The sequence below is a fragment of the Sorghum bicolor genome, chromosome 8, assembly GCF_000003195.3.
Source record: "Sorghum bicolor cultivar BTx623 chromosome 8, Sorghum_bicolor_NCBIv3, whole genome shotgun sequence".
NCBI lineage: Eukaryota > Viridiplantae > Streptophyta > Magnoliopsida > Poales > Poaceae > Sorghum > Sorghum bicolor.
In genome coordinates, this window is record NC_012877.2 from 5,269,056 (window position 1) to 5,284,778 (window position 15,723).

At 41.3% G+C, this 15,723-nt stretch overlaps 1 protein-coding gene across 4 annotated transcripts; it reads right to left on the reverse strand.

Moving 5' to 3' along the window:
• LOC8076275 (filament-like plant protein 1) lies at nt 192-7,227 on the reverse strand. Of its 4 annotated transcripts, none has more exons than XM_021446007.1 (5): nt 6,983-7,227; nt 4,764-4,982; nt 3,535-3,826; nt 954-3,313; nt 192-817 (listed from the first exon to the last, which is right to left on the reverse strand). In XM_021446007.1, exons 2-5 carry the CDS (start codon nt 4,878-4,880, stop codon nt 467-469), a joined length of 3,120 nt encoding a protein of 1,039 aa, XP_021301682.1. In that variant the 5' UTR covers nt 4,881-4,982; nt 6,983-7,227; the 3' UTR covers nt 192-466. The 4 variants fall into 4 exon arrangements, with proteins under 4 accessions (XP_021301682.1, XP_021301684.1, XP_021301683.1 ...); XM_021446009.1 differs by lacking the exon at nt 6,983-7,227 and adding an exon at nt 6,630-6,896 and having other exon boundaries at nt 241-817; XM_021446008.1 differs by lacking the exon at nt 6,983-7,227 and adding an exon at nt 6,222-6,601 and having other exon boundaries at nt 241-817.

The following is a 15,723-nucleotide window of genomic DNA, read 5'->3' on the forward strand; positions in this document are numbered from 1 at the left end:
ACGGTAGAGTTGGCGATACAGGACCAACATGCAAGTTGTCAGCAGCTATACTCCATATCGCCGTGCTAGTTGCTGCTACCATACTCCACAGCTTCCAAACGAATGCAAAATTTCGACGCTGCACAACAAAGTTCGACGCTGGACAACAAAGTTCGACGCTGCAGGTAGAATTTAAGTTGAACAGCAACACATACGAACATCATATGAACATTCGAATATGCACTTCCTCTGCACTTTCCTGTAACTGGAATCACACACAGATAACCGATTTTACATTTTGCAGCACACACTAACCGTCACCGACACAAGACCTCATCAAGCAGGCTATAAAAAACTGCGCTTGCTGGAATGGATGTTCATCACACAAATCTAGCAATCAGTTTCTGTAATGTACATCGACCTACCTACATATGGCGGCATCCATGAACTGTTTGTTAGTATGGCATCTGAGCAGCCTTTTTTTTCATCACCTTCTGCTTGCTCTTTTGCTCCTGTAACTGCTAAGAGTCGAGAGCCCTCCTGCGAATACTGACATCTCCGAGGGTGGGGACGAGGACTGGATCGACGGGAGTGGAGAAAAGAAGCTCGCGTTGTTGTTTGGAAGGTCAAAGTCGTACAAGTCATCCGTAAACATAGCAAATTCAGCATCATTGTTTCTGAAGTCCAGCGGCAATGGCATGTCCCTGCTGGATTCAAGCCTTTCAGGCTCCAGCACCACACTGTCGAGGTCTGTCAGTGATTTGATTTGACGCTCCAGAGAAGCAATTGTCTTCTGGCACTCTGCGAGCTTCCCAGCTGCGTTAGCGAGCTCCTTCTCCTACAACAATGACAACAGTTCGACTCGAATTCAGTGATGCTAATAATCTTATTTGTACAATCGTCCTCTGAAATGATGCGCTTAATCATACGGGTCTATCAGGTGCAGGTGTTAGAAAGGGAAAAAAATTAGTTACCTTCTTAACCTTCAGATCTCCATTCGAGTTTGCGAGCCGCCAGAGCTTTGCATCCCGGCTATCTCTTGATAACTGAGCCTCCAGCTTTCGGCATTTCTGTTCATACTCTTCTGACAGTAATCTCTCCTGCTCGATCTCCCTATGGAGCATGCTCACCTTGTTTGTCAATTTTATGAGTTCCCTGTCTGCTGTTTTAAGTTTATGCTCCATAGCCATCCTATCTGACTGCAAAGTCTCTACATTGGCAGTGAATTCGTCGGTTAACGACATCTGCTCCTTGAGTTTTGCTTCCAATGACTCCACCTTCTGGCTGAGAATTTTGGCATCCTGATGTGCTGACTCAGCTTCCGACTCCAACACCTTCTTTATAGCCTCTAGAGCTTCTAGCTGCATCTGGAGCTCTGCAGAAAATACCTTCTCCTTTTCCACATCGTGCTCAAGTGCAGTCACTATGTCACGCAGTTTTGCAGCTTCCGAGTTCACTAACTGGAGTTGTTCCTCTAACGATTCTTTAGCAGACTCCATAGAACGAGCTCTCTCTGCTTCAATTTTCATCTCTAACTGTGCTGAGAATTCCTCATGAAGTGCCTTCTCCTTTTCTAACTCACTCTGTAGTTGTTTTGTGATCTCTTCCAGTTTCTGTATTTCAGCATTTGCTGAAGACAGCTGTGCCTCCAAGGATTCTTTAACAGCCTCAGCAGTTCTTGCTGCTTTAGTTTTCACTTCTATGTTTGCTGCAAGCTCTTCATGCAATGCCTTCTCTTTTTCTACCTCATCCTCGAGTGCTTTCACAACATCTCTAAGCTTCCCTGCTTCAGTATTTGCTGAACACAGCTGTGCCTCCAATGATTTTTTAACTGCATCAACAGCTGCTTCAACCTTTATCTGAATCTGTGCTGTTAATTCTTCACGCAGTGCCTTCTCCTTTTTTACTTCATTCTCTAGTGCTTTGACAATGTCATGCAGTTTCCCCATTTCGGTGTTTGCTGAACACAGCTGTGCTTCTAGTTCTTCTTTAGCATTCAACATGGCTTCTGCATTTTCTTTCTGCTGCACAGAAAGATCTCTCTCAGCCTGAACTCTCTCTTCCAGTGATGCCACAGTCAGGTGAAGCTCTGTAGCTTGTGCTGACATCAGTTCTAACTGTGACTCCAACTCTTTCTGCTCTGCATTTTCCTCCAATGAAGCTACAGCCATAAGTAGTTCCTCAACTTCTACAGATTTGGACTCCAACTGCAACTCCAAAGCCTTCTTCTCAGAGTCCAAACGCTCCACATCTTCCAAAGCAGAAAGTTTGGAATCATTTGCTGATTCCAACTGCATCTGCATTTCGACCAGCCTGTTCTTTGCCGCCACTAGGGCATCGCAGGAAATGTCAAGCTGATTTCTAACTTCCATAAGTGCCATCTCAAGCTCCCTTTTCTCGCTTGCAATTGCTTCAAACTTTTCCTGCAAATCTGCAACCTTGTTTTGCAATTCTTCAGTTTTGCAATTCCTTGTGACAGCCTTGTCAGAATCTGTTTCAAAGTTAGAGCTTGTGCCGTCTGATTCAGGCAATGCAGCTAACCTTTCCATCTCAAGGAAATCATCCATTATGTCAATCTCAACAGCATTGTTCACAATATTTCTTGAACCATCCTTGCCATTCTTGAACTGATCAAGCTCAGCAATCAAAGCCGATGCCCATGAGTCGGAATTTTGCAGATCATTATCAACACCCACCATATGCTCCCCATGGTCGGACTGGCTGTCAGTCAGTGATTCCATGCAGCAATTGTTTTGTGTAGACCTAGAATTATTGATAAGTGTTGTTTTCCGCGTTAGATGCTGTAGCCTACGGCATTCTGCCTCAACCCTGGCAATCTTTTTAACACTTTCCAAGTGTTGTTTACTTGCTGTCTCCGCTGCTTGGTTGCTCAGATCCCTTTCCAACATTAGTATCTTCAGATCCTTGGACTGTACAAGAAGTTTGGCCTTGAGATCTGTATTCTCTTTCTCAGTTGCCTGAAGCTTGGCTTTAAGGTCCAAGTTTTCTCTCTCAACTGCCTGAAGCCTTTCCTGTAGATCATGCTGTAATAGCATGGAAGATGACGCTTCTAATCTGGTCACTTCCAGGCGTTTTTTTAGCTCTGCGATATGGTTTTGGAGCTCAGGGTTTTCAGACTGTGGCACCAGAGATTTCGAAACTATTTCACGGATTTTGTCCTCTTGTTCTTCCCTTGCCAGCCGCAGTTGCCTGACACATTCCTTGAGGGCCTCATCTAGGTGGCTGACTTGATCCTGGAGAGAAACATTCTTCTGACAAGAAGCTTCAAGTAGCCCCTTCAGAGTAGTAACTTCAGCTTCAGCTTGTTCCCAACCTACAAAAGAAGTTTCGGAAACAAGATTAAGAGAACCGCTACATAGGATGAAAGCAAACTTCTCACACATGCAAACTTAAGATTGCCATTGGTTACTAGAAAAAAGATGAAATGAATCTAACAGTACTCTCACAATGACTTTATAGGTTCAATTATAAAATTAAAGACTAAATATTTTTTTGCACACATTTCGAGAGAATTTACTAAGGAGCAAAGGTTACCTGCAACAGCCTCTTCTGTGACTTTGGCATGCTGCTTCACCAAGTCCTCTTTTGCTCTGATGGTCGAAAGTGTAGCAGAAAGTTTGTAGTTCAAACTCTCGAAGGTCTCCTTGATCTCTTCATCTCTAACATTGGAGGATACATGTTGTTCTAATGATTGACCATGCTCTGGATTAAAATTGTTCAAACTGACCCCTGCTGCTAGCTTGCCATCCAAGGATCTTGCTGCTCCAGTTTCTTGGCTGTAATCATACTTACTTCTTGAAGAGGCTTCAGGGGATTGAGATTGACCCTGAAATCACAAAGCATTATCTGAGATGGGACTTAAATCTCATTCGTTGCAGCATTCAAACTGTGTCCCAGAGCTAGCACTAGAAGTTATCTATGTCTCGACTAAGTTAAAAATCCTAGCCGACACACTCATCACCGTTTGAGTGGTTAAATCATTCATTGTTCTTCCAAGGAAATGCAAAGATTTTGATTGTTAACAAAAAGGACATTTAATGTGATTGATGTTGTGTAACTTAATACCCCAAGAAAATTTAAGCCAAACTGTCAAATAAATGTAACTTCCAAGACCTAAAATCTATTTACTCAATAATAGATTGTATTCCTTTTGCCAAAGCTAGCAGGCTAAATAATGTGGCCAAAGAAACTTATCAGATGGTACTAATTCCATATGTCCATTGAAAAGAAAAAGGTCGCATTCTCATCTGGTAATTCAACAGTTTTAAAGGCAAACAGAGGCAATGGGCTGAAAAATAAGACTGAGCAAAATCTGCATTAATCCCTAAATGTGTTCATTGCTTATTTATAAAAAAAAATGAAGAAGACCCGATAACTGATCAATTTAGCGATGAAAGTTAGAAAACACATGGGTAATGACTAAACACTAAACAGTGTATCAACCAGCCATACATCAGGGTGAAAGGTAGCAGCAGATCAAGTTTACAGATGCTCTAATAGACAACTACCAATGAGTTCTAGCATCAGTAGAACTAAGGAAATTACCAATGATTCCTGGGTAAAATTCGAAATAACAGGACCCAATTACCCAAATATTAGGAAACTTCCTCTCTAGGAAAATCCACTGTTGTACAACTGAAAAGAGCTACAGTTTTTAACAAAATATGGTGAACTCCAAATACATTATCATGAAGTAAAGTAAAAAAATAATAGCTGCAACCAAACTGTTCTGGTGAAATGAAAATTAAGGCATGGTGCTGAACCTGATCATCAGAGCACTGCTCGGAATGTGACGACACAGACAGAGAGCTGTCACTACCCCCGGGGCTCTTATCCGATGACTTGCGCCTCCAGAGCCAACCAGCTCGATCCATAACCATGAACCACTCAAAAGATCAAAAGTGGTTCTTCTGCTTTCTCCCTCTTTGGGGCTACCACCATGTGCAGGTCTGAGAGATCAACACTTGGCATTGGAGAGACAGCTGTGCACCATAAGCGGAGATGCTGATTACTAGTATGAATTTAAAAAGCATGCAGTATACTGTATATTACAACTTGAGAAAAATGATAACAAATTGTGAAAGAAGCAGTTCTAATTAATATAAGAGAAATTGTGAAAGGTAGAGACTATTTGTTGGAACTAATATTCCTAGCATGATGGTCCAAAGGCAGAGAGCAGCTGATCCTTCTCTATCAGACTATTTTGTCAACTAAAACTAACACGTTGATACAACATAAGCATCCAAATTCCTTGGCCCGGATAGAATGAGGCCAAACAAAAACTAGTATGCGTGCTCCACACATCTGCTGAGGAAGAGAAGGACATCTCGCCTAGGATGATTCAACTTGGCAAAGAAAAAAAAAACAGGAGTAAAAACATTGGTCCCCGTCAACATGTGCAGCGAACCACCGGTTCCCTTTCTTTAGCACAAGTTGGCAGCACTTTACACACACTGACACTGCTTATCAGCAGCAACACGAAACCCGACCACCGGTAGAGTAGAATCTCAGGAAAAACAGGCGACGCTCCCCAAACAAAATGCAGTGGGCAGAACTCCCAAGAACCAACTCAAAATCTATCACCGAGCCACCTCTAATCAGGACGTCTTTAGTGATGCAGCAGCAACGAAGAACACCAAAGAAGTAAAACGATTTGCAGGCAAAGACATTATTGCTGTAAAAAGTAGTACTGCTAGAAAGATTAATTCTTTCAGAAGTACGCACGCCCCTGTCGCATCAGAGCTATAGTGGCAACAAATTCAATCTTTGTTTGGACGGCTTGTGGCCACCGACTAGTCCCCCGCCGTTCCCCAGTTGAAGAGGGAGGCAGCAGAGAAATCAAAATCCATTGGCGGCGAACATAGAGGGAGGCGCGAATGAAGGCGGAATCATTGAGCGAGCACATGGCACAGTCTGAAATCAATCACCTACTAAAACCCCGAGAGGAATCCGCCGCCAATCAGTTCAAAAAAATCCCATCTTTCCCGGAGGCCGAACACAACTTCAGCGGAGAAACCGAAGGGCGAGCGAGGGAGGGACGAGAGAGAGAGAACGCGGGGGCGCTCGAGGGAAACCGAAACCCCATGGAGGAGGAGCTGTAGTACTAAATACGGAGTAATAAGTACTAGAGCATAGTGAGCGAGCAAGAAGCAAGGACGATTGGGGAAGAGGAGGAGGAGGAGGAGGAGGAGCCATGAATGGCGGCATTGATAGATACGTACCTGGGCGGAATTAAACGGGTGCACGGAGAATGCCGCGCATCACAAGAGCGAACGCACAACAAGGACACACCCACGCTCGCTCCCCGTGAGAGAGAAGAACACAACTCAGCTCTAGGTCTCTCTCTCTCTCTCCTCCTCCTCCTCTACCTCTCTATTACTCCGCTTTAGGTCAGTAGGACAGCGCGGCGCAGGTGGGATCGGAAAAGCGGCATTGCCCGATGCCCGGCCAGCTCACTGCCTGCTCACAGGACGGGGGGAAGAAGAGAGAGGGGAGGAGAGGAGGAGAGCGCAAGGAACAAGCAAAGGCGGACAAGCGCGCAGCAAGAACACGAGCCGGGGGAGGGGAAAAAGGTGAAAGGGACTAGTTACTAGCGGGCGGGGCACCACCGCACCGCACCTCACCCTCACCTGCGGCTCTCCTCCTCTCTCGCCATGTGAGCGGGGGGATTGGAGTGGAGTCCACAGGCAGCACAGCCTGCAGGTACGGCGGGGCCGAGGCCGGTGGGGGAGCTCTGGCTCTGCTCGGCTCTGAATCGGATCTCCTCTCCTCCCCTCCCTCCTCGAATGCTCTCGGGCCTCGAGGCGACTGGAGTGGCGTTGCGTTGCGCGCGTGCGATGGTGCATCGGAGCAAGCGATAAATGCGAGGATCCAAAGCCGCCTGCCCCTTTTTTTCTCCCTCCGCATCCGAAATGAGGAAGAAGAAAAAAAAATGAAATGGAGTAGTACTAGTAGTACCAGTACTAGCAGCAGTTGTACGTACCGTAGATACGGCCGGAATACTAGGCGGCGCCATTGGCGTCTTGCTCCTCCAGCTCCGTGCTCCCTCTCCCTCTCCCTCTCCCTCACCCTCTGATCAGCAGCGCTCTTGCTCCTCCTTCCCTCCCCTTCCCGCGCGGGGGGGCTCAAATCGACAAGCAAAGCAAATCCACAGGCAGGCCACCCACCTGCTGTGCGGCTGTGCTTTCCTCTTGGTCCCCTCCTCCTGGCCGGCCTCCTCCCTCTCTCCGGGACTCCTCGTTCTCTCTATAGCTCAGCTGCCTCACCTAGGCCTCGTTTAGTTGACCTCGAAATCCAAAAAGTTTTCAAGATTTTCTGTCACATCAAATCTTACGGTCCATACATGAAGCATTAAATATAGATGAAAACAAAAACTAATCACACAGTTTAACTGTAAATCACGAGACGAATCTTTTGACTCTAGTTAGTCTATGATTGGATAATATTTACCACAAACAAACGAAAGTGCTACAGTTCCGAAGACTTTTCAGTTTTCGGAACTAAACAAGGCCCTAGTTGAGTACAACGGCAGCAGACTGGTGTGGTTATGGTTGGGAATAGGATTAGCGATAGTAGTAGCGCACTAAGTAGTTTGTTTGGTTAGTACTCTCTCTCTCTCTGTCTCTAGTACTAACCACTGCTGCCTGCATTAGCCGTTAAAGATTCTCCTGATTGCGAGATTGCAGCGACGGGTTATTTACGGCCTTATTACGGGACGCCGGGGATTCCTGTCCAAATTTCGCTTTTGACCTGTTCTGCTTTCATTTTTATTCTCATTCTTCTTTTTATAATTGGAAGACGTAACGTAAGTTTTTGTTTCGTTTATCTCTGAGACGAGACGTGTAAGGCCTTGTTTAGTTCCGAGCAAAAACCAAAAACATTTTAAGATTCTCTGTCATATTAGATCTTATGACACATGCATAGAGCATTAAACATAGATAAAAACAAAAACTAATTGTATAGTCTATCTATAAATCACGAAATAAATCTTTTAAATCTAATTATTTCATAATTATACAATATTTATCAAATAAAAACGAAATTAATATAGTAGCTAAATCTAAAAAGTTTTCGCAGCTACACAACGTCTTAGGTTTGCGTAGACGAGCGTTGAGACTTTGGAGTGCAGTGCAGGTGGGAGGCGGGATGCATGGGGTTGGGGTTTGGCTGTTTTCGTGCACCTGACGACGGTTGTCAGTCCCGTCCCCCCCCCAGCGACCTTTTTCCTCCTCCGCCTCGGCGCATGTGCCCGGGTGGGGCCCACACTCCCCGCTGCCGCTGGGCGGGCGGTTGCGCAGTCATCGCTCCCGGGGCGGCCGTCGCCGTCCGCCGTCCGTCCGTCCGTGGGGACTGCGAGCAGAGGATCCGTCGGTCGGTCGCCACGGGGGCACGCGTGGCCACGGATGGGCAGAGTAGGCAGGCATGCATGGGAACGCAACGACAACGGAACGCCGGCCAGCAGAGGCGCCATTCTAGTATTCTCCCTTAGGCCGTGTCAGTTGGCTGAAAATTTTCAGATTCGGCTACTTTAATATTTTTATTTATATTTAATAATAATTATTAAACCATGAATTAACTAGGTTTAAAGAATTTGCCTTGTAAATTATAGGTAAATAATGTAATTAATTAATTTTTATCTATATTTAATGTTTCATATATGCGTCCAAAGATTCGATGTGACGAATAATCTTGAAAAATTTTAAGAAACTAACAACCAAATTATAAACAATCTTGAAAAACAAAACATATCAAATTTGATTAAAATTATAGAAAAAGTTATAGAAATTTATGATATCAAATAGATATTATTATAAATATATAATTAATAAAGAATGAACAATCTAATGATACTTAGTTGATATCATAAATATTACTTACTCCCTCCATTTTAAATTATAAGTCATTCCAAGAATCTTGGAGAGTCAAAGTATTTTTAAGTTTGACCAAAATTATAGAGAGAAATACTAAAATTTGCAACATAAAATGAGTATACTATGAAAATATAATTAAGGAAGAATCTAATGATACTTAGTTGGTATCATAATAAAAATTACTTTATCATATAAGTGTCAAACTTAGGCCTTGTTAAGTTCTGGAAAATTTTTGCAAAATGCTACTGTATCATTTTCATTTGTATTTGATAAATGTTGTCCAATCATAGACTAACTAGGCTCAAAAGATTCGTCTCATAAAATACAGATGAACTATGTAAACTTTTTATCTATATTTAGTGCTTCAATTATGTGCCGCAAGATTCGATGTGACGGAGAATCTTTGTCATTTTGCAAAATACTTAGGCAATTAAACATGGCCTTAGTATAGTTTGACTCTCGGAAATTCTTAGAATGATTTACAATTTGAGATAGAGGAAGTTTCATATAAGTTGGTCAATATATAAAATGGTGTTACAGTGACTTAGGCCTTATTTAATTACACCTAAAATCTAAAAACTTTTCAAGATTCTCCATTATGAATTTTGCGACACATGCATGGAGCATTAAATATAGATAAAAATAATCTGTTGCATAATTTGTCTGTAATTTACGAGACGAATCTTTTGAGCCTAGTTAATTGATGATGAGACAATAATTATCAAATACAAACAAAAGTGTTACAGTCCTAAATCCAAAAAAAATGAAACTAAATAAGGCCTTTATATTTTGGGATAAAGGAAGTACATAGTTTTTTTTGTAGAACTTTCGTTTCTATGTGATAATTTTTGTCCAATTATAGATTAACCTGGTTTAAAAGATTCATCTCGTAGCTTCTTGAGATTGAGGATTCAATCTATGAGAGTTTTTTCATGGGGGCTTTAATCAGAAATAGAATTTCAAATCATAGATTTTGGATCATTAATGTATATGGACCCGCAAATCATGAATTCTCGGTTAGCTTCATTCAGGAATTAGGTTGTTTTTGCTCTAATATTGATTTGCCAATTTTATTGGGAGGAGACTTCAATCTGATTAGGAATAATAGGGAGAGAAATCAGGGTGTTGGGGACCAAAGACTAATGGACCTTTTCAATGAATTCATTGGGAGATTTCGGTTGAGAGAAATCTTTTGCTCTGGTAATCGTTTTACTTGGTCTAACAGACAAAAGAATCCAACCTTAGTGAAGTTAGATAGGGTTCTATCTTCTACTAGCTGGGAAAAATTTTACCCAACCTGCTTTGCATGGACTAAGGCAAGAATAGGTTCAGATCATTGCCCTATTATTCTCAATACCGGGGAACAAGGGGAGTCCAAACCTCGTTATTTTTACTTTGATGAACAATGGCTGCAGAGGGAGGGGTTTTTAAATATGATTCGAGATAGGTGGGGTTTTTTAACACTGGACAAAAATACTCCTTGGATAGGTGGCATGGTTGCCTCCAATCCATGAGGAAATACCTAAGGGGTTGGAATTTACATTTGATTGGGATCCAAAAGAGAGAAAAAGAGGCCATGATGCAAAGAATTAAAGATTTGGATAAAATAGCTGAATTTAGGCTTTTGACTTCCCAGGAGTGGGAGGAAAGAATTGAAGTAGAAGATAATCTGGAGAGATCAAATAGATCTGAGGAAATCTACTGGAAACAGAGGGCAGGAAATAAGTGGTTGCTAGAAGCGGATGCTAACACACACTTCTTCCATCAATTTGCCAATGGTAGAAGGAGGAAAAATATGATTTCTTTCCTTGACTCTGAGGCTAGAGAGATTAGGGGTCAGAAGGAGATCACTGAACATATTGTTAATTTTTACAAAACTCTTTTTGGTCCAAGTGAAGATTATGATATAGATTTAAAAAGTGCTTTTTGGCCTTTAGATATGAAACTTAGTGATTCAGAAAAGGAGGACCTCATCAAGCCGTTTGGGGAGGAAGAAGTCAGGGGAGTAGTGATGGAGATGAAGACGAATTCAGCGCCAGGACCTAATGGGTTTAGTGTTATCTTTTTTCAAAAGTTTTGGGGCACGATTAAAAAGGATATGCTTGAAATGTTTTTTGACTTTTGGGAAGGTCGCCTTTGACATAAAGAGATTGAATTTTGGAGTTATCACACTTATCCCTAAAGTGTAGGAGGCTAACAGCATTAAACAATATAGACCAATTTGTCTCCTGAATGTTGACTATAAATGCTTTACGAAAATCTTGACTAATCGTTTAAGTAGTGTGGCTCAGAGGGTGATAGGTGAGAACCAATCTGGTTTTGTTAGAGAGAGAAATATTTTGGAGGGTGTGGTGGTCCTGCATGAAGTAATTCACGAGTTATATACTTCAAAACATAAAGGGTTAATCCTAAAAATTGATTTCGAAAAAGCCTATGATCGTGTTAGATGGGATTTTCTGGAAAAAGATATGATTAGGAGAGATTTCCCTTCTCAATGGGTTAATTGGGTTATGAGCACAGTGAGGGGTGGTCAGGTTTGTATCAATGTGAATGGAGAGAGAAGTGCTTATTTTAAAACCTTCAGAGGCTTAAGGCAGGAGGATCCATTATCTCCTTTGCTTTTCAACCTTGTTGCAGATGTCTTGGGGGTGTTTCTCAGAAAAGTTGTTGACAAGGGATTTCACATATCCAGTACACGGATGACACAGTTATAATGATAGATGGGTCTGAACAATCCATCAGGAATCTTAAACTGATCCTTTATTGCTTTGAGTGGCTTACGGGGCTTAAGATTAATTATCATAAGAGCGAAGTTTATGTCTTTGGGGTTCAGCAAGAGGAGAAGGAGCGTTTAGCTAATATGTTGAATTGTGTGTTGGGAGAGATGTCTATGAAATATCTAGGTATTCCTATAAGCCACAAGCATTTAAACATTAAAGCCTTTTCTTTTTTAGCCCAAAAATTGATCAAGAGACTTGACCCTTGGAAGGGTAAACACCTGACGTCTGGGGGGAGACAAATCCTTACTAATTCTTGTCTTAGTAGTATTCCCTTATATTGCATGGGGTTTTACTGGTTACAAGATGGGGTGCATAAGAACATGGATAGTATTAGGGCTAACTTTCTGTGGCAAGGGGCTGAAGACAAGTTTAGATATCACATGGCTAAATGGGATATGGTAGCCAGACCAAAAGATTTGGGGGGTTTGGGAATTATTAATACTAGGTTGATGAATGATTGTTTGTTAGTTAAATGGATTTGGAAGATTCTGCAAGAGCCAGATGCTTTGTGGTTTAAACTACTAAAAGCTAAATACATGGTAGGGGTTAACTTCTTTTTTTCTAAAAGCAAAGGGTGTTCCTAGTTTTGGCAAGGTTTGCATAAAATTAAGCATCAGTTTAAATGGGGGGCAACCTTTAGAGTGGGGAATGGTAGGAACTGTCTGTTCTGGCAAGATTGTTGGCTGGGGGAGGTTCCACTTAAGATTCAGTATGATGATCTTTACAGAATGGTGAGAGATCCATATAGCACTGTTTCTGAGTGTTGGGTGAATCAGGATTGGTTTATAGACTTCCGTAGAGCTCTTTCTAGTGAGGAGTTTGAGAGATGGACATGGCTTTATGATGAGTTGCAACATATATCGTTAAATGACAGTCCTGATGCAGTGTTCTGGGCTCTTGATAAGTCTAAATCTTTAACAACCAAGTCTCTTTATAGATTCTTGTCCAACAGAGGCATGCCTAGCAGGGTAACTGGCATAATCTGGAAGTGCAAAATCCCGCTAAAGATAAAAATTTTCCTTTGGCAAATCTTCAATAACAAACTGCAGGTTGGCTTTTCTTTGATCAAACGAGGTTGGAAAGGGGACGGTAAATGTTGTGTTTGTAATGTTTTGGAGAATGTTAATCACCTCTTCTTTGAGTGTCCCTTAGCAAGAATGCTTTGGGCAATCTTAAAAGAGGCGTTTGATTTGGAGTCAGTGCCTAGATCTTTACACGAGCTGCTGGAAAGTTGGTTACATGGCAAGGGGCCTTTGCCATCTCGGCTTATCATGTTTGTGTTTGCCGGCTTTGCCTGGACTCTTTGGGTGACTAGAAATAAGATGGCTATTGAAAAAGTATTCCCTAATATGCCATCTGATGTAGTGTATGGTGCTTTATCCTTGTTACAGAAGTGGATGATACTGCTTAAGGAAGACGACAGATGGAGGATGTCTCAAGTGAAGGATAAGGTGGTTTGCTGGATGCGAAGCTTCAAGACGAACGCGACGATGCCAACTGATGTTCATGAGATTTGAGTAGTGTGTTCAGACTGTGTTTGGTCTGCTCTTTGTTTCTTTTAGTGCTTTGTTTGACACTGGATACCCCAGTTTGTACCCAAACTGTTTGCTTTCTTAAAAGCAGAGGTTTCCCCTCTTTTTTTAAAAAAAAAAATCATCTCGTAAATTACAGGCAAACTGTGTAATTAGTTATTTTTTATCTATATTTAATGTCCATGCATGTGCCGCAATATTGATATAACGGGTAATCTTGAAAAGTTTTTGGCTTTCGGAACAAACCAAGGCCTTAGATGCATTTAAAAACCCAAAAGTTTATAATATTCTTCATTACATTGAATCTTGCGGCACATGCATAGAGCATTAAATATAAATAAAAAATAACTAATTGTAGAGTTTAATTGTAAATCCCAAAATTAATATTTTAAACTTAATTACTTCATAGTAGACATGTATGTTAAATGAAAACAAAAGTGTTACCGTGACCTTATGCGATAGCCAGCAAAGGCACCGAGAACGAATGAAAGAAACGGACGAAACAACGCCACACTTTCGAGTCCGAGAATAATCTAGACCGTGCAAAGTTGAAGTGTACTACAAAGGTGAGGACTATGGCCTTGTTTATATCTAATTTTTTTTTGGATTTTAACACTGTAGTATTTTTATTTTTATTTGACAAACATTATCCAATCATAAAGTAACTAGGCTTAAAAGATCTGTCTCGTGATTTACAGGTAAATTATACAATTAGTTATCTTTTTTATCTATATTTAATGTTCTATGCATATACCAGAAGATTCGATCTGACGGAAAATCTTATAAAGTTTTGGATTTTTTGGTGCATCTAAACAAGCCGTGAGAACTTTGAGAGTCGTTTCGCAACATGCATCTCTACCGCTTTCTCTGTTTGACATGGGCCTAAAGACTAGTAGTGTAATTGTGAAAATACTGTTTGCTGATTAAAAAATTACAAAATATTGTTCGCTGATTTATTGTAAAAAAAATACTATTGGCTGGCAGAAAAAATACGATTTATAACACAAGCGAACGGGCTCTTTGTGACATTCTACGTGTTAGAACGTATAATCAGCTGAGAAAATATTGGTTGTTACTTTAGCTTATAAAAAAATGATTTCCACAACCTAAACTGGAAAACTGATACGGCTGGAAGACTTTTTTTTTATGAAAATTAAAGCATTCTTTATAGGCGTAAAGCACATTTTCCATGGAGCCAAAGAATCAATTTCTGAAAGCAGATCCTCCTCTATCCTGCACGATATCAGTGGCTTCTAACGCCGTTTGCTTCCTTAGAAAAAAACTACTATTTTCAAGACAAATACACTTCTAGAATTGTTTGGGAATGCTAATGCTAATAGAGATATTACATTTCTACCCCTACAAAAAAGTGTTGGTGTCCCCTGTTCTGATAGAAAGTAATGTTTGTTAATTTGTTAAAGAGAAAAATACTACTGAATTGCTGACAGATTCGGCTAATAAGCTCAAACGAACATGCTTTGGATAAAATAAAAAATTCTATTGAAACTAAGTGATCTTGTAATTTTTTTTGAAACGATCGGCAAGAGCTCTACTGAACTTGTATTGATATATAGAAGGAAATTAAATAAAGCACTGTACAAAACAATAACACAAAACAGCAAAGGAAATGAACCAAAACTAAGCTGAAGCAAGGAAGGTAGAAATGATCTCACAAAGTTTTTAGCTCCCGTTGCACACCAGAGTTTAGTCTCTTTCCTTTATCTTGCCAATGAGTGCTTCCATTGTGTTATGGCGCCGCTCCAATACTTTCATATTTCTCTCTTTCTAAATCTCCCATGCTATTAAAATGGTTAGCGTATGCACCGTCTTTGTCAGCAAGACTAGCGATGTGTCAATTGCTTGCCACCAATGATCTATAGAACGAGGATCGCTCCAGCGTGAAGTGGATGACAAGTTGCCACCTGTCCAAGTACGCACAACATTCCAAACTCGGAGGCTATAGCGGCAATGTGGAAGTATGTGAATGGTAGATTCATCCGCACTATGACAGAGGGGGCAGACCTGTTGATTAGGACAACTGCGTTTTGGAGTTGATCTGAAGTTCAAAGGTGATTTTGGAAAGGAAGTTAGGCCAAGAATTTACATCTAGGAGGGGCCCAAGTGCACCATATGAGCTTGTCGTGGTCGGTGAAAATGGATCCCAAGAATTGAGTCAAGTACGGCGAGTGTGTTGAGTATTCACCAAGTGATCTGGTCCTATAAATTTAGGTTAAGGTGAGTAAAATGGACCTTCTCCTAGAGGCTCACAAACCGGAAGATTTGGAGAACAGAGTTTATGTGTATCACATTCAAGTCTTGAATCCAAACATTTCCAGCTGCTTGTTGAACTGTTCTGCTCTTTTTCTTGCTCAAGGCAAAAATTGTGGGTGCCAGGTCATTTGGATAAATCCCATATAACCATGCAGAACGCCAAAATAAGACCTTTGCTCCATTTTCAATTGTAACTTGGTTGTTGTAATGAAAAGCCTTCTATCTGTTTTGGTGTAGGGGATCTCCATCCTAACTGAAGGCTTATTTTCA

Bases quoted from the DNA above. Each gene is read 5' to 3' on its own strand.
- LOC8076275 (XM_021446007.1), bottom strand. From the start codon at position 4,880: ATGGTTATGGATCGAGCTGGTTGGCTCTGGAGGCGCAAGTCATCGGAT. The intron at 3,314-3,534 runs GTAACCTTTGCT...CTTCTTTTGTAG, and splicing joins CACAGAAGAGGCTGTTGCAG to GTTGGGAACAAGCTGAAGCT. The intron at 818-953 runs GTAACTAATTTT...TCATTGTTGTAG, and splicing joins GAGATCTGAAGGTTAAGAAG to GAGAAGGAGCTCGCTAACGC.